The sequence below is a fragment of the Phaseolus vulgaris genome, chromosome 1 (genome assembly GCF_000499845.2).
Source record: "Phaseolus vulgaris cultivar G19833 chromosome 1, P. vulgaris v2.0, whole genome shotgun sequence".
Lineage (NCBI taxonomy): Eukaryota > Viridiplantae > Streptophyta > Magnoliopsida > Fabales > Fabaceae > Phaseolus > Phaseolus vulgaris.
The window spans coordinates 33,609,992-33,633,647 of NC_023759.2; the positions used below are offsets into that span (position 1 = coordinate 33,609,992).

Genomic DNA, 23,656 nt, shown 5'->3' on the forward strand with positions numbered 1-23,656 from the left:
ACGATGTTTTCCTTAAACCCAAAGGACACAATAGTATCATTGAACTTAAGATACCATTGCCTAGAAGCCTGTTTAAGCCCGTATATTGATTTCTTAAGTTTACACACCATGTGTTCCTTCCCTTCTTCAATGAACCCCACTGGTTGGTCCATATAAACATCCTCTTCTAAATCCCCATTCAGAAAAGCAGTTTTGACATCCATCTGATGCAACTTAAGATCATAATGAGCTACTAATGCCATGATAATTCTAAAGGAATCTTTCTTAGAAATAGGTGAAAATTTTTCCTTATAATCAATGCCATCCTTTTGAGTAAAACCTTTGGCAACAAGTCGGGCCTTGTAACGTTCGATATTGCCATGAGAGTCACGTTTAGCCTTAAAGACCCATTTCCACCCGACTCTCTTGCATCCTTCTGGCAATTCTATAAGGTCCCATACATCATTCTGTGTCATTGATTTAAGCTCATCTTTCTTGGCATCTAACCACTTATCAGAATTATCATCATTGGTGGCGTCTGAAAATGAAACTGGATCATTATCAATACCTAAGTCATTTTCTGACTCTTGTAGATAAACCACATAATCATTCGAAATAGCAGACTTTCTTTCTCTTTGAGATCTTCTTAATACTATTTCTTGTGGTTGTTCTACTACAGGTTCATTGTTAACTTCATGATCATTAATTTGTTGTTCTTCTTCATTGTTGAGTGACTCAACTACATTAGGAACAACAATACTTGAAGTAAAGGTACTAGTTAAAGGAACTTGTACTCTAACTTCCTTAATCTCCACATTTTGTGAAGTATCACTCCCACTGGTTTCACCATTTTCAATGAACTGTGCATTTCCAGATTCAACAATTCTTGTGCTATGGGTAGGACAGTAAAACATATACCCTTTTGACTTTGCTGGATAACCAATGAAATATCCACTGATTGTTCTTGCATCCAATTTCTTTTCTTGCGGATTGTATATTCTGACTTCTGCCTGAGATCCCTAAACATGCAGGTGTCTCAAACTGGGTTTCCTTCCTGTCTACAATTCAAAAAGGTGTTTGAACTGCCTTACTAGGAACCCTGTTCACTAGATACATGGCAGTTTTTAAAGCATGCATCCACAATGAAATAGGTACAACTGACTTACTCAACATGCTCCTAACCATATCCATTAAGGTTCGATTACGCCTTTCTGAAACACCATTTTGTTGTGGTGTACCTGACATTGTGTATTGAGCACAAATACCACGTCTCTCATGGAACTTAGCAAACGGACCAGGGTGTTGTCCACTTTCATCATACTTTCCATGATATTCACCAAGAATTATGTCAAACTTCAGTTAAGTTTGATTCAAAACATACATAATAAGCATTATGCTTACCCTTCTTTTCGAACCAAGCCTTACGTTTCAGACAATCCTTTTGGAAATGTCCAGATTTCTTGCATAAATGACATTTGTCATTCTTCTTCTAGAGCTTAGTAGAGGACTCATTTATCTTCAGTGGTCCTTTACCCTTTCCATGTTTCTTGAAGATCTTCTTTCCAGCTCCCTGATTGTTCACATAATATATAGAGTGGTTTCCTCAATTTTTCAATCTAGTCTCTTCCTGAACTAACATGTTATAGTTCTCATCCACTGCCATTCCAATAGACTTAAGTCTTGTCGCAATATTAGTCATTTCAATGACATGTTCGTGCATAGTACGAGAACAATCAAATTTCATGGTGGTTAATGTACTCATTAATGTCCCAACAAGAGACTTATCAGTAGTTTGGGAGCGCTCTTCCACAAATTTCATAAATTCTTTTGCACTATCAGTTTTGGGAAGAGCAAACTTAATATTACTTGTTATGCTCATTCGCATAAAGATACAGGAACAGATACTTGATCACACATGCTTAACATTAATACTTTGAGTCATAAACTAAACATACAATACAGATTCAGAAAACATTCTATGTATACTAATGTTCTCCTTTGGGAGATTCATTAATACACAAAACATAATGATGCTAATAGTATTAACTTTATTTGGTAAGATATATGCATTAACTAGAAACACTTGTTATCTTTGGATATACAAGCAAAACTAATAACACATACTCACTACCAACAATCATATCCATCAATTATAAGGACAACTAATCAACCTTTGGATGATCCAAAATGCCCTATAATAATGAATTTCCATTTACCCGTATATATAAATAATTTAGCATCCATTCTATAGGTAATTGGAATAAAATTTATCAGTAATCTGGAATTAAATAAAACTTAAAGATTTGATCACTTTGGTGATTAACAAATCTATCATACAAATAATTCCAAAAATTATATCATTAATTGAAATAAAATTCATCCATAATTTGGAATTAAATAAAACTTAAAGATTTGATCGCTTTGGTGATTACAAATCCATCATACAAGTAATTCCAAAATTTCAATTTAAAATTAAATACATAAAGCGGAAATATAATTTTCCATTCCTCACTTTCAATCAATTAATTAAACTTTAATTTAATGCAAATTAAATTACATTATGACATAATTTCATTAAAACTTTAATTAAACTTTAATTTAATGCAAATAAAATTACATTAAAACATAATAAAATTTCATTAAAACTTTAATTAAACTTTAATATAATTCAAATTGAATTAATTAATAATAATAACATAATAAAATTTGAATTAAAACTCTAATTTAAACATTAATCAAAATAAAATAAATAAAAATAAAAATAAAGAAACATAATGTTAGTGCAGAGAATTACTCGTACACGGTTCACTATTTTATTTATTTATATATTGTTTCATTATTTTATATTATAATACAATTATCATTATTTTATATTATAATACAATTCTCCGTTCACTTTATCATGAAACCCTAAAAACATCACAACCACCATTTTTCACTTTATCATGAAACCCTAAAACCCAAAAACTAGATCTCCACGTAATGAACCAGCAACGGTGACCCTAAGCCACGAACCACCGCGCCGTTAAGGGTCCAGAAACCTCCGCGTCGCAGCCACGAACCACCGCGCGCGAAGAGCCACTGTTCTGCGCGAACCACCGCGCCGCAGCATCCACCATTCTTGCGTTTGGGTTCAAAAGGTTTTACGTCGTTAATGGCATTGATCCATAAACCCTAATTTTAAAAATTAGGGTTCTTCAATTGGGATTAATTAAAATTAGGGTTCTTTAATTTTGATGGTTTAGGACAATTAGGGAACTATTATAGAGGAATGAAAACCTTAATTTATAAATCCTAATTTTAAATTAGGATTCTTAAATTGGGAATATTTTAAAATTAGGGTTCTTCAATTTTGGAAAAACATTAATGGAGAATCACAAAAATGAGCAACAAGGCTCTGATACCACACGTAAATCAAAACATGAATAAACGTAAATTGAACACATACAATTATGTTCACAAATAGATCTTATCATATCATGATTCTCACACAATCATACAATCAAGAAGGAATAGGCACTTACCTTGATCCATGAGTGATCCTAATTGAGCAGTTACTTTATCTCCTTTGTCCCAATCTATCTCTTAGCAATTTCGTACTTGTCACACACTTTCATGATGGTTAACAGTGAGACAACTATTATTTGCAGAGACAGAACCCTATAGCCTTTAGTTCCCAATCTCCATCAGATGTGAGTTTTCCATTAGGTATATCATCAGATATATATTTCTCACATTAACCAATGGGCCTTTAATTCTATTATTATTATTAAATCATATTCGGACCCAAAGCCCAAACTCTAAGTCATGTGAGTCACTTTATAGAAATTAATTTACATAATTTCTTACAGTTTCGTGAAAACAATCGGTTGTTTTTCTGTGACAGCAATTAAAGCATTTCACAGAACAATAGTGACAGGCATAGATGAATCAGAATAAAACCTTCACATACACCTTTACATAGATGAAGAATAAAGACATTAATTAAGATTTTTCATACTCCAAATTTAAAGAAAACTTAAGACAAAAAAAAACAAATTAAGTTTTATCCTTTTGACAAAGTGGTTCTCTCAATGAGTCATAGTTCATGATCAAGAAAATTCTCTTGACTTCCAAGAAGATTGAGTCTGGTACAAATCTGTAATTGGGAATTTAGATAGAATCTTTTCCCTTCATAAGCTTGATCTTTTGACTCAAGAGTCTTTGATCTCTTAGAAATCCTGCAAAACCATGAAATCAAGCAACAAGATTTGGTCCCCTTACAAATGTGGGTCCTTTGACATTATCTTTATCATTAGGAACCTCAGAATTCTTGGGAACCCATCTCATAACACCTTTAGGAACAGAAAATTTCCTAATTTTGAAGAATCTAACAAAGTGGCCTCTCTTCATGCAATAAAAACATGTAACAATCGGTTGTTTCGATTTTTCAATCGGTTGTTTTTCTAGCACAGTTGAAAAAGGCTTTGAAATCCCACTTTTCTTACACTATGGATTAAATCCTAAACCTGATTTTCCAAAAACACAATTTTGAGATGCCAAGATAGTCTCAAAGTTGGATTTTCCCTATGAAAGCTTATCCACAATTTTCACAAGATAGTGAACCTTCTTTTCAAGTGATTCACAATTTTCACAAACAAGTGAGTCACACTTGCAAGAAGATTTATTGTAAAGCAATTCCAGATTTTCGAAATCAATTTTTAAATTTTCCAATTCTTCTTCCAATGTCTTGACTCTATTTTAAAGCCAGTTATTCAACCCTTTCAACCAGTTGTTCAAGAGAGCCAATCTATTAGCTCCTTCATGTGTTTCTTTAAAAGCTTCAAGAAGTTAGCTATAATTTTCAGCATTTAAAGAAGTACAAGAACTTACACTGTTTGCATCATTCTCTTCCTTGGCCATAAGACACAAATTGGCTTCTTCGTCTTCACTTGATGAGGAGCTTGATGAAGAGACATCATTTTCATCCCAATCAATGTAGGATCTTTTTTATTTGTCTTTCTTTTTCTTCTTGCTTGACTTCTTTTCTTTGCTCTCTTTATTTGGGCATTCAGCATTTATGTGCCCCTGTTCACCATAACCATAGCAAGTATACTTGTTAGCATTAAAATCACTAGGTTTCTTGTTGCCATACCCCTCTTGGTTGGAGTCTTTGTTGTGTTTCTTCTTCAAGAATTTGATGAACTTTTTGTACAGAAAACTAAGAGTCTCTTCCTCACTTTCATCACTTGAGGCTTGGTTGATCTTGTGCTTGGAAACTTTCAAAACAATGTTTCTTACATGGTTATCTTTATTTTCTTGAACATTGAGCATGTTCATCTCCAACTCATGTTCTCTAAGCTTTCCAAACAAAGTTGTTGTCAAAGATGTCAAATCTTTAGACTCTGAGATGGTTGTGACTTTGGGTTGCCAAGATCTATCAAGACATTTGAGGATCTTGATGTTCAACTCTTCTTTGTCAAACCTTGAACTAGATTACAAACACCACACACCAAAGTAGTGACCTTGAACCCCCTCAAGAAACACATTACCTTTGGCAAACCACACCGAGAGCATTGATCTTGAACACCTCAAGAACACACAACACTCCTTGACAACACAACTACAAAAATACAGAAGATTGAGAAAGGATTACACCTGATCAAAGCACAACTGAAAAGTATATAATTGCAATCCTATTCCACTCTCACTTGAAAATCCAAAGCTTGATGTGAATCTTGAAAACTTGAAATCAAATTTTTCAAACTGAATTCTCAAAACTATTTCTTACATTCCAGGAGCGTATAACAAACTATATATACTTCCAAAGGTTGGTTAAAAACATTTAAAGAAGGAGAGTATTCAGTTAGAAATCATTTAAGACAGATTCATCAATCAAAACTGAATTCTGTTAGGATTTTCAAAGACACAATTGGTTGAAATCATGAAACAACCGATTGATTTGGTTTGACAGCAAAGCCAACCAAGTCAAATAACTTTCAACCTTTTTCAAAAACCTCTAAGAGAAAAACAATTGGTTGATTTGACAAAACAATAGATTGTTTTTCAGTTGGTTAGAAAAACATCCATTTTCAAAAAGGTTTTAAATTACATCAGTTTTAGATTCAACAAGGGAGTAGATTACACTTTAATCTATCCAGATCTCACCCACACACAACAGCAACTCCAGCCTTTCATCAAACATCTTGGATTTGGATTCTTCAAAGCTCTTGATCACTCTTGATCAACAATCTCTCCCTATTTGATGAAGACAAATCCCTGGTTGCTTGTGTTGATCTGTTTGAATCTGAACCTGTACCTGCAAAACAGAAACTATGCAAACAAAGAGCATATATAGAGGCAGGTTATCAAGGCACACTCACTAGTTTTTTGCATAATCAAACCAACAGAAAAACCAGTTCAAAAAGTGCCAAAAACAGTGAATTTAAGTGAATGTAGCAGCAGCAATGCAGCAGAATTAAACTTCAAATCAGAGTTTGTAGTAGCAGCATATACAACACATAAACCAACACCTTCTCCCCCTATTTTTCTTCACAAATAGAATGAAGAAAGGTATTAAAAACAAAATTAAGAAAGAAATGTCCAAAAATTAATGCAAGATAAGCATAAAGATAACTAAAACTTTGTTTCAATCTTCCTTTCCGTACTGCAGCTCAAATAGCTGGTTTTGAACAGCTTCAATCTGTTCATCAAGGTTCTGGAAACATGTATCCATGCTTTGGAATTTGTCATCAAAGTTCTGAAAATTTGTAGCACAAAAATCATGGAGATTCCTTTGGTTTTCAGCAAAGTTGTCCATCCTATTAACCATAAACCTCTCAAAAGAAGACATTGAGAGTATCCTTTCTCTTTGATTTCCAGCACTTGTTTCAGCACCTATATCAGCAGCAGCATGTTCTTCTTGAGCATCAACTCCAACACCTTCAGCATCAAGATCTTCCTCTTCTTGTTCAACTTGCACACCACTTGAGGAACCACCTTGATCACCATCTTTGCTTACCCATTTTCCACCAATCTTGGTGAAACCCATCTTGCTAAGTGAACCATTTTTCACTTCAAGAGATGATTTCAAAACTTCATTTTATTCTTCCTCAAGGTACACTTCAAAATAATTCAAGAATTTAGAAGTCAAAACAACATATTGATAGTGGTAGTCACTTAACCTCATTGATTTTTGCATGTGTTCCTTGCTGATGGATCCAATTAATCTTGAATTTGTTCATAATACAATACATGTAGACAAGATCCTCCTTAGTAAGCATAGAATGATTGCTCCCCTAGGTGTGAGCATCCATGTCACAATCAAGGCAATTAGCCTTTCATTCAACTTAAGACCTCCCACTGAAAAAAAATTCACTTTAGCTTGAAGATTCTTCAAGCAATTTTTGTAAAACTGTATTTTGTTAAATTCCTCCACCACACCAATGTTCCCTTTGTTGATTCCCAGCCTTGCATACTTTAATCCAGTGATGACAGTCCATGCTTCATGTGTAATCTCCATATCAACCCCTTTTACATGAGAAACAAGGTTATTTCCAACAAATTGAAGTTTGGTATAGAATACCCTTATAAGATCAAGATATGTGTTCCCTGACATCGCCAAGGACCTCTTTAGCATTTGTTCTTTGAGAAGATTTCTCAGCTCACCCAGTTTCTGCTCCTTTAACCAAGTGAAAGAGATAAGCTTTGGATTGTTTATTGTCTTCCTACTTGTTTCATGAAGATATTTCTCAATCTTTTCATCTTCACCCGAGAACCATGCCTCAATGTGTCCTCCCCTTCTTACAGCCCTTGTTTTGATCCTTTTCTATGAAAGGGGTGTGGGTTCCATGAAGACAAAGAGAAAAACAAAAAAGCAGAATGAGATTCTTGGGCAGATTTTCAAACCAACAAAAGATGTGGCAATGGGTTGTTTTTGTGAAGAGAAACAACTGCATATGAGTTTATATATTCACAAAAAACAGTTCCAATCCTTTGCATTTAGTGGGCTTCAGTCTTCAAGAAAGAGAATCTGGTCTAAGGTTACATAGTGGCACGCCACTCAGTGGCAGATTTCACATTGTGGCACATGAATACTTTGTCTAGTCATAAGGATTCTTAATTTTCCAATCATTTATGAAATATATTCCATTTATGAAAAAAGTAACACCATTCTGAACGAAATCAGACCCATGATAAATGCACTTTGACCCATAACTGCTTGGGGAAAGAATCTGCAACAGTCAGAATGTAAAATAAATTAATTCAATTTTAATGCAGTGTTGTCAAAGGGAAACAATCGGTTGTTTCGTGAAGACAGTCGGTTGTTTTTCTGTGACAGCAACTTAAACATTTCACAGATTCAGAATTGACAGGAAAAGATGAATTAGAAAGGAAGGCTTCATATACACATTACATAGATGAAAGATAAAGGCATCAATCAATATTTTTCATACTACACAATTAAAGAAAAATTCAAAAGAAGAAAATAAAAACAAGGAAAGTCTTATCCTTTATTGTTGTCTCCATAAGTCAGATGTCCTTCTTGCTTGAAATTGATGTTCACAAACTTAGATTTATCTCTAGACATGTGCTTGGAACAGTCTCCATGTTTTTCATCAAGCTTACCTACAAAAGAGAAAATCAAGCAACAAGATTTGGTCCCCTTACAAATGTGGGTCCTTTGACATTAACTTTATCGTGAGGAACATCAAAATTCTTGGTAATTCATCTCATAATACCTTTAGGAACAAAATATTATCTAATATTGGAGAATCTAACAGAATGGCCTCTCTTCATTCAATAAAAGCATGGATTTGGAGATATCAAAGCACAAGATCATCCTTGATCAACATGAACTATGCTTCCTCTAGTTCAACTTAATCAAACACCATATTGGGAACTCCAGCTTTCCACCAAACACCATGGATTTGGAGATATCAAAGCACAAGATCATCCTTGATCAACATGAACTATGCTTCCTCTGGTTCAACTTGATCAAATGTGGAGGATAAGGTAACTCAAATGGAAACTGAGCTTGCAACTATGAAAAATCAAATGAACACTTTGCTTGCATATATTGCTTCGAGAAAAGATGTTCCAAAACATTTTGCTGCAATGGCAACTAATTTGGTTCATGCATCCATCAATGAGGTATTAATATATTTAAATATTTATTGGTGTCTTTTATTTTATAATTATAAACATTCAAATTCATTAACTTAAAATTATTTATTTTGGGCATCAGATAATGGAAGTGGTACTCCATCACCTAATCAAATAATAGGATCAAGTGTTGGAAGCAAAACTGATTAGGGATGTTTGTTTTAATTCTAAACTTGATTAGGGATGTATGAACTTTTGAACAATTATGTGTTTTAATTTTCAATTATGTATCAACTTTTGAACAATATTATGTGTGTTTTAATTTTCAATAAAATGAATGGATGCTTATAACTTTTATACATTATTTTATTTTATTAATATTTTATTTTTTTATTATAAAAATATATTATGTTTACTTTAATTGGCAAACCAGATTATAAAAACGATTATAAATTAGTGTTGTATTAATTTCCAACTGAGAGCTAACATCCTCTTCAATGGTTTCAAGAGATGGCATATCAGTAAGGGAATCTTCTTCATTCTCAGCAGCGTTATAATTTTTTTCTTGAGGTTACACTAAATAATATATAGTGTGATTTTAAAAAACTATTTATTATAATTTTGATAAAACAATACTCCTATCTTGTTTTTAAATACATATTTATATTACATTCACTTTTCTTATATTTTAATAAATAATATTTATTTTCCTTATTTTATTTAAAGTATTATATTGACTAAAGATTTAAATAAAAATTAAAAAATTAAAAATATAAAAGTTAAAAAATGTTATAATTATTTTTATAAATAACATAATAGAGGTAAGTCACCTTATTAAATTTTAATCCATAATAAGTACTTTGAAATCATTTAAAATCTTGATTTTTTTTGTTCTTTTAATAAATCTTATAAAAGTTTTAAAAAATGTTATAATTATTTTTATAAATAACATAATAGAGGTAAGTCACCTTATTAAATTTTAATCCATAATAAGTAGTTTGAAATCATTTAACATCTTGAATTTTTTTTGTTTTTTTAATAAATCTTCATTTTCAATGTTCATTTTATTAATTCAAAAAATTATAATAAAGTTGTTATGAATCAATGTTTCTTGTAGTTGTTGGTGAATCTTTTTTTACTTATGGAGAAGGAATCCCAACTATGGAGTAAACTATCTAAAGAAGTAGATAAGATGTCCGATATGGAATAGTTAATGAACTATATGGGCAGTGAAGATGAATTGGTTCAAGAAGATTGTGTTAGGCATTTTACAACAAATGAGGTAAAGAAAATTTAATTGATTTGTGTTATAAGTTTGACAAGTGATGCAGTTTGTAATTTATTTGTGTAGGTTTTTTGTACACGAGATGACTTACTTAAATGAGTGTGTAGGGTGAACTTTGGACTTGGTTTTGTGATAGTCCATGCTTGTTGACATGACAAAAAGTCTAGTTAAGTCGGCAAACATATTACTTACTTTAAAAGAGAATAATAATTTTGTATGTGTTAATTAACTATTGTTTGTTTTGTCATATGAAGGATTAAATTTGCTCACTGAACTTTGAAGCGTATACTACAAAATAGTATGGGAGACTTGTTTACGAGTTGGGGTGTCATGAAAAATGTCATTGCATTGCAACATAATGAAATTAAGGCATCCTTTAATAAGATCCTACACATGGTGGGATACAATGTGAGCTTGTATAAAAGACTAGTGGACTTTGTATCTAAACATGCTTTGATGCATATTGCTGAAGAGTTTGATCGGGTTAAACATGTGAGTTTTGATAGTGTACATTGTGGATGTGTATTAAAGCGTACTCATTTTTTACCATGTACTTGTGAATTAGCAAGATATGACCTGAGTATCATACCACTGAATGAAGTTCATGTGATGTGACTAGACTAAGTTTTTCTTATCTCATTATGTGATTCATCGTATGAGTTGTCTATCCAGCAAGAATTTGACATCATTTTAAATTATTTTAAAGAAGTTGACATTGCAGGTAAATTCACAATTAAGAGCAAGTTACGTGAAGTTGCTTACCCAGATATGACATCAATGTGTGCACCACCAAATAAGGTAAAAATAAAAGGATCCCAAAAGATTCAATCAAATCGATTTAATAAGTCGACAAAATGTGAACCATCATATTTTGAGCATGTGGATGTCATTCATTATATGCATGATAGCTCTTCTTCATGGAAGGCAACCATTGACAGGGAAAAAATGAAGATGGTCAAGAAGTCTGAACCACTTCCCATGATTGATCAGTTTCATCCTAGATGTCACCCTTACATAGTGGATGTCATTGATGGGTTAATGCTCATTGTGGTTATCGATCTATTGTTGCATTATTGGGGATGTGTGAAGACTCATGGCCACTAGTGAGAATAAATTTATTTAAAGAAATATTCTAGTGGCATGATGAATCTGTAAAATTGTTTGATGGTTATGAACGGGTAGACCAACTAAAGAGGTAATTACTCGTGCATGGGATGTCAACGGGGAGTTATTGTACACAACACAATGTTATTTGGAAGTTTAACATATTCACCCTCTAACTGACAATGATGTATTCACATGCTACTGCAGACAAGTGGATGACTATACCCAATATTGGGTACGTTATTGCTAGTAGGTGCAATGTGGTAATAGTATGCTTATCATTGAAGCAAAATATCACCATGTTCCCATTACGAAGTAAACCTCCCACGGATGTCACTCTATATTGACTCATATGTATAAGGCGTGTATATGGTTCACATTTGGTCCAGGTATCTTAATATTTTATAATTTTGTATGTTAATAAGTATTGGTAGTACATGTTTAATTCTTGTACTAGGGAAATTTCATTATGGATTTCCCATGCCAATGGTAGACATGTTGTGGTCAATATACCATTACCTAGAGGTGAAGTTATGGTCATCCTATTATGTTAGTAGGATGCTAATTATTTTGCAATTAATAGAAGTTTGTACTACATATGTTGTTCTTGTTGGTTGACCTGCTTGCCGGTTGACTCTGATACAAGCTCTAGCTTCGTCTGTTTCTTCACGAATCCGCCCTATTTCTTGTCGCTCTAGAACGTTGCTCCATTGACACATAGGGCCCCTACCTGTTGATTACACTCTGACGATCAAGTCAGTACAAGGCTTATAAGAATCAAGAAGTAACAAGTTTCAGTCTTAGAAACAGCGTACCTTAACCCGAGGACTCAAGCCCCTTTTTATAGCTTACCTCTTGCAACAGCTTTCCATCACGAGAATCTAATCTCAACTGCAAGCATACTCAACAGGAACATATTTTGTTCAAGGACACACTTTCACGATGTTGAAACAGAACGAAATCTTTCGTCCAAGGAGTGCATAAAATAATAACAGAATAACCACCAAGGTACCAACTCATGTACCAACATCAGGTGATGGAAGAGGCCCAAGCACAAACCCAAGTGCAAACCCAACAAATAGAAGATCAGGGCCAACTACTAGAGCTATGGAAAAGAAGATTCAAGAGCACTGGGATACTACTACTGATGGCAGAGAAACCTTCATATATATGTTCAAAGATGTCATAAATCTAGTGTAGAGTAGAATTTATTTTCTTGGCAAAATAGAATAGAAATTTTACTTGTATTTTTTCTTTAATTGTAATTAGGGTTGGATTAGGCATCTAAAAACCAACCTAGGTAAATTAGGGTTTCTAGAAAACTCCTAATTAACCTAGGCTGATCCATTAGATCTAAAAATGAGCACATGTTACACACCATGTCACACCTTCCATGTGAGCTCATTTTAGGTGCCAAAATCAAACCCATTTCATTTGATTTTTCACACCCTTTTTACTTGTTCAAATTCGGCCCTCTCATGCTATATAAAGAGGTTCTTGGTTCATGTATTTTCAAGATTAATGAATGAGTGAAATTGCTGCCAAAATATTGAGCCAATTCTCACTCTTGTCTTTCCTCTTTAGGATAGACACTTTAGTCTTCAACTCTCCACGTAGCTCAAGTGATTACGCCTCACCTATCACTCTCCATACTTAGCATGCACCTCCAAGGAAATCGCAAGCTTCATGTGAGCCTCCTTGCACGCCTCCTCCATTGAAGCTTCTTCCAATCCTCTCCAAAATTCAATCAAAGAATTCGGTCATGAAGGCACAATCCATCATCAGGGGTCCAACCTATTTATGTAGGCACCCTCAACGTGGTGCTACGCTCCTTCTCATCATACATGCAACCTAACCCTTCTATGCCCTAGCACACATGGACTTAGGTTTAAAAGAAAGTATTTTACTTAAGCTAGACCTCATGCGCACTAAGTGCACCCCTAGGTCCATAATTACCCCTCGCCAGCCACCTAGGCCTTATGCATGAAGGATTACCTTAATTATACAAAAATGGTCGGCTATCCTATGCCTAATAGCCGAGCTGACCTTTTTGTGACAAGTGTCGAGGTCAGATCATCGAGTGTTGAGTTCTGAGTGCTCTGGTCCAATACATATGTTAATATTGTAGACAATTGATGTAAATTGATGGAAACCATCCAGCCTCAAAATCATTGACTAAGAAGATAGAAGAAGATGGAGCCTTATTGGAGAGGAGCACTCATAATTGAAAAGTATTTTTCTTCTTCTTAGCTTTGTAATACATAGTAGTTTAGGAATTATTTTTGGTCTTGTATTTGGGCCATTTATAATTTAGGTTAAATAACCTAACCCGTGTAGATAGAGTTAGTGCCAAGCCAGGGTAAAAAGCCTACCTTGGGTGCCATGTTAGTGCTTGCTTGAATTTTTGTTCAATTTATGAGACAGTTCTACTTGTCAAAGTTCTCTCTAGAGTTTTCTTCGTGTTAGAAAAATTCTAGACTCCTCCTAGTAGTGTTGGTCCAACCTCGGTCTAGAAACTAGTGTATTGGTCTAACCTCACCTAAAATCAAACTCATAATTTTCATCTTCAAATTGTGACATTGCTACACTTACATGCTTCCACTATCCTTCATAATCCATAGAAGAAATTTAAACCTAAAATATTGAAGAGAAGAGCTACACATGCGCATAGAAGGTGTTTTCCATGATAAACATTGTTTTATTTTAAATGAAATGTGTTATTTCATTACTTTACAATTATTTTGGCAAATATGTATACATAGAATAAACATTCATTGAAATAAAACAAAGCATGAGTAAAACAATACATAATATTAAAAGGTGTCCATATAAAGACCTATCTATTTGAAAGAACTAAAAAAATGCATCATATATAAATTTAACCACACTACTTTATCCCTAATGACACCCATGTACTGCATGAGACTATCTAGTATACATTGCCCCATTATTGGTCACACTCCGCGCAAACTAGAGTGCAAACAGTGTGCCCTCTCATGATAGAGTGCCTTCAGTGACGTGGCAATAGTCAACCATCCGTTGCAGAACATTGACGATCCGCCTAAATACACCCCACAAGACGCTCAAATGAAAAAAAAATCATGTGTATAAATAAACTTAATGCAAATTAACAATTAATCAGTTCAACAACATAATAACTTATTGGACATGGAAGGTCCTACAGGGATGAGGGATTTATCTCGTCATCCTGGGGACTGCGACCATGACGACATGGGTGTACACTCAATCGATCCTCATCTACACCGCTCATTATGTATGGGTGTGACACGATCTTAAAGCACTGCATGTACTTGGATACACATGCACATAGAGGATATGACATTGTCACACCTGTGACGAGATGGTTGGCAAACTGTAACCAAATTTCATTTATAACGACCAAAGCAACCCCCCCCCCCCCATGCGGCATTGGAAGTCGAGGAACAGTTTGCTCGTATCCATACTAACGCAATACACGCTTGGGAAAATTTCGTTGATATAACATGTATGTTGGAGATATCACATCAACTAGAAATAAGACCAATTCATAGTATATAAGTGGGTGCAAACCTCATTTTACAAGTCAATTTTGTAAGGTTGAGTTAGGCTTAAAAGTCACTTCTTAAAATAGTATCAAAGTCATTTAGAATCTATCCTAACGAGAGTTTGTATTGAGTCTATATTGTCATCCGCTATCAAGTTGTAATCTGAAATGAAAAAAAAAATTAAAGAACCTCAAAACAAGCCTTGTTAATAGAGAAGGTAGCTTCTTAGCTTTCAGTTATGACATTAGCGAGTTCATTCTTTTAAGGAGTAAAAATTCAACTTTAGAAGAGTACTTCCAACATTATTATTTAAACTTTATAATAAATCTAGTTCATGCAAATATACTTTTCATTTATTTATGGCACAACAATATGCAAAGTTATAGTGTTGAAATATTATGTTGCTCAGTGCCCACTGGATTAGGTGACCATGAATGAATGGCCTTTTACTACTTACACCCCCTTTTAATTTTTTAAATAATCTTTTCATAGTGCCTTCAGAAAATCAGCTCACCCTTTCTAATTTACATTATGTAGGGTTTCTGAAAATACAGACCTCCTCCATCCACCTTGAGATCCTCGTTCTAATAATATATCCTATAAAATTAGTTTTCTAACTCTTAAATCTGGAAGTTCTCAAATAGAAGTAAATTAATAAAACAGAGAGGTGCAAATAACATCTGCCGAAGGAATATTAGCTCCAAACCCGACTTATTAGAGAGACTACTGTTTTAGGGTGCCATTGAATAAACACTTTTTAGGAAGTAATTATAGAAAAAACAAAAATAAAATAAAACAAAACTCTTCAGAAGTCAAAATTATTTATCTTCCGTATCAATTAAAAATCAACTTACAGAAAAATTGATGCAAAAAAAATTCTACAAATTAACTTACATAACTAAGTTTATTTCATGTAAGTACTTCTAATAGAATATCTAAACAAAGCCACATTACTATTAAACTTCAATGGCCCAAACCGAACAGAGAAATCAGAAAACGCCACTCATCCGATAAGGCAAATTCTCCCAACACTTTCATACCTTCTCTTTTATTTTATTTTAATTAATTTCAACTTCTTTTTTTAATTAATTTCAACCTTACCCTTCTGATTATATCTTAGAATTTTCCGTTCACTTTTTTTGTTTTTTTCTTATTTCAACAGATTATAAAATTCATAACACTCCTTTATTATAATATATATTTTAAATTACACAATTCAAAAGATAATTTTAAATTCAGAAATATCTTTGAAATTATACAAATTAAAATTATGTTAGAATTGTACAATCTAAAAGATATTTCTAATATCTTTAAGATTGTACCATCCATAATACATATTATAATAAAGTGTTACAGATTATACAATCCAAAAACTATTACCAAATTCAAGAATACTTTGAGTAATTTGGAATGAACTTTTTTAAAAAATAAAATATATTTTAGATGGTACAAAATCTAATAACACCTTTCAGATTATAAAATCCAGGAGGTGTTGTAAATAGAAAAAATAACATTTCCAAATTTTACAACCCAAACATATTATTCTAAAGACAAAATCATCTTTTTGCCTATCCTGAAAGGCTACGAAGGTGCAGTAAGAAACAGCCTCCGATAATCTCATTTCCCTCCGCATTCTCCTTATTCTACAAGATAATCATCACTGCAACTATGACTCCACAAATAACTGATAATCTGTGTAATACTCTAATTGAAAAAAAAAAAACATAGGATACAAGACTAAATTTATGTTCTTAAAATGAACTTTAAAATGAAAGGTTCGAACATACTACACCCAAGGGAACAGGTAAAATGAGCTTCTAAAGTGAACAAACAAGCATATAACAATTCTTAAACTTTAGCAGATTAAATTATGATGCACTTTAAATCAAATGGAAATGGGTTCAGACAACCTTACTGGCTCTCACACCCCTAGTGCCTGCATTAGGCATAATACCTCCCTCTTATTTAGAATTTTAGAATCCTCTTATTTAGAGTTATTGTAAAAGCCACTTTTAACATTTGGAAAATATGTTATAACAAACAAGGGTTTATCGAGTTTATATCCTAAATTTTGCAACGGAACTTCTTAAATAAACAAGATGAAGGTTATAGAAATCATAAACTCTAATAAACTAACTCCCTAAAAAAACTTTCAAATGGGCCCCGCAAAAATGATAATGTATAACTTTCTTTCGAAATCAAATATTCTGCCTGACTAAATTTCCGACCACGGTTATGAAATATGTTAGCCGAAATCAGAAGATCAAAACTGTTTGTTAAGCAAAACGCACGTAAATATCTCATACAAAGCCAGCAATGGTAATTTAATTTAATGATCAAAATTTATCTGCCAGCAAGAATGACTGTCAGTCCACTGATTTAAAAAGCGCAATGGAGACATTTTACATGCGCCTTAATTTCCAGCAAAGGAAAGAAGGAAAATTATCAGATGCTGGTTTAATCTCATCCTTGTATAAAAAATATCGCTTCTGTTGTCTGTCCTGCAAAAGCATTTACTGATCAAGGGCTGGCATCAAGGGCCGCCAAACCATGGTGATCAATGAGAGGATGATAATGTTAGTCAGTCACTTGGCACCGGACTAATTCATGGGTGCAGTAGGTGGATGCAATATGGCAATACAGAGAGACAACATAGAACACCATTAAGATGGCCATTTTAAGTCGCGGCAGAAGACTGGCAATCATTGGGAAGCAGTTACAGACTTAGAATGCCTGGAACTCTCACAGCCTGGGCAGTTATGTAAGCTCTCATGAATGTAAATATCACAATCAAGGCAAAACTGTTGTTTGCATTTCGGGCAAATGACAGAAAGTCCAGGCTTGTTTCCTGTGTTAAGAGTTAATAGAGGGGAGTTTAGGAAAATTGAGCAAGAACATATATATATGCAATACTATTAGGAAGAAAAGAGAAAAATGACAAGGAATTTTAGAGCCTTCACTGAAGATTTTAAGCAGTAGGCTTCTGTAAGTAAATCACTCAATATCACACAAAGCTTAAATACCTTAACCAAAACAAGTCAATATTTTGTCATATGTTCCTGAAATATGACCACAACCACTTAAAATCATATGTTCCTTCAAAAATTTCAAATTCTTTGGTACTTGTACTGTAATAACAGCTTAAAGCATACACATCGTTATTGGAATCCAACATTCTCCACATGCTCCTTAAGCAGCCGTAGTTCTTATTTAAAATCTGGGGTCTATTACATAACTTCATCAACTCTTGCATTGAAACATAGATGCATCAACATTACAACAAGAAAGCCAAAGCTTTTGCGTCAAGTTAAAAAGTATTCCCTATTGTCATGCAAAATAATATCATAGTTGATAGAAATATATTTCTGACACATAAGCATATTGCACAATAAATAGTTTATCTGCCGTCTAAAAAACTAAAGCCACCACAGTCAGAGGTACGAACTCTACAGGTCATAATGTTACAACTTTCAATGCTCTGGGTGGTTAATAGAGATGTTTATCACAGATATGATAATTTCCTTTCGTCCGCTTGCACAATGGAAGTAGTGTTGAATTTTAAAGCTTGGATTGGTGGGTGAAAAAGATTAAAAGCCAACCCCATCTCTCAAAGACTATTATTAATCTCTTTTACTATGGTTAGGTCCTTTAATTATAAGATAATACATATACAAACCAGTTTAAACAGAATGAAACCTGAAACAACTTCCATTACCAATTTATGAACTTATATAAAATCTGGACGATAAAATCTTACTTATGAAATTAAAGACCTATTTGCAATCTTTACCATGTATGATGAGTATATATTAGACATAATATGTTGGCAACAATATAAATTTGTAGAGCACCAGAAATGGAAATGTTGGAAGACACTTACCCTGAGTAAAAAGACTTTGTTGACAACCAAAACAAGTATTGGAAAAACTGCGGCTAGAGTCATTTTGAGACGATGGAGAGACCTCATCAAACATCACAATAGGAAATAGATGATGGTATGACCTTGCCAAATGGGGTGAAGAAATAAGGGTCAATCCACAGATTCGACATTCAGTGGGAAGCTCACAGACACGAACTTTGCATCTTGGACAAGTGTATCCCCCTCCAGCCTTAGCCTCTTCATGACATGTGCATATTGCGACAGAACCCTCAGCTGATCGTTGTGGGAAACCCATCTTAATTAAATTAGCAGTGGCATACTCTGCTATTGCAGGAGGTGGTGGTGCATGCTCCAGGATCAACTCTTTAAAGTGGGACTGCGCGAGATGTATATAAGTATATGAATGAGTATTCATGAACTAACAAACATTTGAAAAATGCAAACAAATTCAATGGTAATCAGAAATATTTGAAGTCCTTGTTCAAACTAAGGTTGAAATATAGAGGATTTACATCTACACGCAGTTTTTTCCATCAAAATCAATAAACTAACCTCATCTAGCGCAACAGAATAAGTCCCTCCAGTTTCCTGGCACAGATGTTTACATACAAACATTTCAGCAGCAAGACCAATGACTGAGCACCTTATTTTACTCTTTTTGCATTTTTGAATGGTTTCCATGAGATCACCAGGATCACACGTACTGAGAGCCGAATATAAGATAAGAGCTTCTCGATGACCATACGATGGGATTTGATTTAGACATCCAAGAACAAGCTCTAGTGCATTTTGTAAGGAGGCATCACCTGAGCATTCCAGTTTACCCATCATAGCGTTGATGTGAGACTCGGGACTGCCACCAAGTTCTGTTATGCAATTAGCAATCCCATCTTTTATAGTCACCAGACCAACGTGACTAAGTGGATTCTGATCAAAGAATTCCCTGATAAATACCTCAACCTGTTTCCCAATCACAGCCATCCTGCTTGGTCGGAAGTCTCTCTCTGAAGCTGCCTTCACATGATAACAGAAACCGAATTATATACAAGATGAGATTAAAAGGATATACATGTAACTGCAATGTTCTACATTTTATTTCTTATTATAAATTTCTACCAGTAATTTTATTATTATCACAGATATTACCTCAATTACAAGTTTAACAATATATTTGTTAGTTCATAAGCAGTTTCTTAACAGCTTTTTAGGCATACAGCTCCACACAGAAACACTAGTTAGAGTGCAACACGCTTATGAACAACCTACTTCGGTTTATATATTGGAAGAAATGTCATCCGAGGAACCTAAGTAAATTCATCTTTCCCAATTTTATTGACAAAATGTACCTATCATGAGCACACATCCTCCATTCAAAATCCAATTTTCAAGTAATTAAAGCACCACTCCATGCCACACGACTCGAGCATAAACAGAATCTATAATTAAATACCTTAGACAGGTCAACGACAATGTACAGGTATCGTATAAGCCCCTTCTGAATTCGTGCAGTAGCCGCAGTGGCAGCAAGGGTACGAAGGCGCCTGCGATACTGAGCATGGTAAATGGCTGTAGTATCAATGGGGCGCAGAAGTCCAGATTCGTCCTCCTGCAAAGCCTCCCATGATCTATCTTCTGCGTAAGTTCTCTCCCAGGCTTCAAGGTCTGCACCATCATCCTCGTCATCATCCTCTACGTCTCCATTAAGTGGCCTTTCAGCAACATTATTCATAATTTCTAAACCAAAATATGCAACAGTTAACTAACCAATAACAGTAGCAACCAAACAAAATCCGCATCTTATACTGAAACTTCAGCACATCACGAAATTTCGGTGGAACCAAACAAGCAGAACTGAATCATTGATCATTGCGTAACCTATATACTGCTAATTTAGTCGCATCCGCATACGAGGAATAAACGGAATTAGAAAAATAAATTGGAAAAAGAGAATTGAAGAGATGCAAAGTGAAAAGTAATTGCAAGGAGATTTAAAGGATCTAGGCAGTAGCATTGAAGGTGATATTATTGAAGCGGGAACCTACGTACGGCATTTGCAATAATCGAAAAGGAAATGAATGAATCTGAAGAGTGTAGAAAATAACCTGAAATATGAAGCAATGAGTTCAAATTGAGCACAAATACGCAAGTGGAAGAAAACCCCAAGTATTGAAGGTTCCTCTCTCTCTGCAACTCTACTCTCCAAATCCTCTCACGCAAGTCACACAGCAACACGCCCAAGTCCTGTTTTTTTCAGTTCCCAAACCAACAAATTGGGCTTTTTGGGCTTTTTGTTACACTTATCATATGTGGACTGATTCTTCCTGCACCTCCATACCTTCTTCTCTTTCCTCAATAAATTTTCGAATTTTTAAAAATATCTCTCTATAATATTTCAGATTATTTATTCCGGAAATCATTTTTCAAATTTGTAATTAGCTTCTAGATTATCCCTTTTTCAGATGCATGATTAAGGTGCATAATTACTTTCCAAATTATATAATCTGAAAGTTTTTTTTCAAATGAGTTTCTGTGTTAATATAATCCAGAAACTACTCTATAGGATGAAACAAGAAAAATAAAAATGTATAATGTATTTTTGTGTTGTGTATAGAGGTGTTTTTCCTCTTTCTACTTTTACTTTTTTTAACTGAAATATGTTTCTAAATACTTTGAAATTTTATTTAAATTCTTCTATTTTTTTTTTATTTTTGAATGCATCACACGTTTTACGAGTTGGATTGGTGACCAACTCGGTAAAGGCACCCTGTCATTAATCAAACAGACAAATCAATAGCTGAAATGTATAAATCACCATAATAATGTTGTTCATGTTAACATGTAATTAATTTTAGTTTCATAATAAAATTATTTGTATTATATTTATATTTTTAGTATACTAGTTGTTTTAATAAAATATTTAGTTATAATTTAACTTTTTTTTATAATAAAGACTATAAATTGTGCTGTTATAGAGTTATTGTGAACAGAATATTAATAATATGATAGATTACTATATATATATATATGACTCGTTCAATAATATATCTTTTATTAATCTACTTATGAATGCTAACATTGAAATTAATTAAATAACTTTTTTAATATGAACTCAAATTCTCAATAAAAAAATCTCAAAATAAAAACTAATGCTTTTTTACCTGATATATATCATTATTTTAATTAACAAGTTATTTATTATACATTTTATTTTCAATTTAACTTATTAATTAAATGAAATATATTGATACACCTAGTTATTAATAAATATTAACAATTAAAAATACCATCCAAACTACTATAAGAAATTAATAAAGAAAATCAAACCCCACACATATTTCTATTCATAAATGAACCTTCTAAGTAAATACTTTTGCATGACTGCACATCAGTTTCTCATATGCATAAACTAGTGTTTATAGTTTTGTTATTCTGTAAAGATATTATAACATGGAACAAAAATTATATTAAGATATTTTACATATAAAACGTACTTTTATATTATGGTTAGATCAAATAAATCATATATTACATCATACATATCATCATATCAAGACTTTCTAAATAAAATTATGATTATAATTTTAAATAAATATTGTTCTTGCAAGAGTTTAGAAAGAAGATACAATCTTCTTTCTTCTGAGGCGGTTGACTTATCGGTGTTTTTTCTTGGTGCGAACTTTCGGTTTGGACTTTTGGCTTAGATCTCTCGGTCCGGGTTTTCAGCTTAGACCTGAATATGACTTGTAGACTCTCACTTCTCAGAGTTAGGTCAATTGGATCTCTCAATTCTTGGTCTCGGTCTCCTCTCACGGATGAGGGTGTGTGTACCTGAAAGGTGCTCCGATGCCACAAAGTCAGAATTGGTACTAGTTAATTATCAGATAAATTCACTCTACTTACCTTTTAGGTTGAACATCTATTTATAAGACTCTCTTATTGGGCTTAGAAGCTGTGGGGTCTTTTCTTTTTGCACCTAATATTTTTTAAACACACACATGTATCTTTGGGTTTGTTTTATGGATTTTGTTACACTAACTAATTTAATTTAATTTATTTATTTTTTGTATTTGACCTTTCGGCCCGATCTTTCGACCCGACCTTTCGGTGCAACCTTTCAATTGACCTTTCACCCTAGACAGTACAAATATCAAGACATTAATTTCTCTATATTAATATTTTTCAAGAGTCTATAAAAAAACACAAAAAGCACGAAAAAAATTATAATCATTATTGCATGCTCAAAACTTACAAATCTTATCTTTTAATAAAACTTTGTAATATCATATATCATTCACTTAACAAAGTTAGAATATCATTTAAGAGCATTTTGGTTTGTTACCCACAAGCCATACCATAATTTTTTTTTCTTCTTTCTTCTTTCTTTTCTTAAAAAGGAATTATTCTCTCTAACTCTCCTTCTCTTATCTCTGTTAAAATCATATACATCCTACTTTTCAATAGATGGTATGTTAATGATCAAATCAACTCAATAGATTTGAGTTCAAAGTCTCTAGAATTTGGTGTTCTCCAACACTTTTTGGTTACTGTTGTTTGGAGTGCAAAGTCACTTTTAGATAAATGAAGTTATTGTTGATGAATTATTTTCAATGAGTTACATTTAAGAATTTAAGAATTTAAAATGAATATGAATTTGAATGATTAGGTATATACATGTAGAATTAAAAGTTAACGTTGAATAGTCATGATTATTTTGACTAAAACTTTAGGAATATTGGAATGAAAAAACAAATTTAATTGAGTTTTGAAACTTGATAAAAA

The 23,656-nt window shown here is 33.2% G+C and overlaps 1 protein-coding gene across 1 annotated transcript; it reads right to left on the reverse strand.

Moving 5' to 3' along the window:
* Positions 1-17,255: 17,255 nt before the first annotated feature.
* LOC137813956 (general transcription factor IIH subunit 2) lies at positions 17,256-21,125 on the reverse strand. Its single transcript, XM_068616451.1, has 5 exons — positions 20,980-21,125; positions 20,328-20,611; positions 19,430-19,891; positions 18,878-19,253; positions 17,256-17,845 (listed from the first exon to the last, which is right to left on the reverse strand). The coding sequence occupies exons 2-5, from the start codon at positions 20,604-20,606 to the stop codon at positions 17,700-17,702; spliced, it is 1,263 nt and encodes a 420-aa protein (XP_068472552.1). The 5' UTR covers positions 20,607-20,611; positions 20,980-21,125; the 3' UTR covers positions 17,256-17,699.
* Between the last annotated feature and the right edge of the window lie 2,531 nt (positions 21,126-23,656).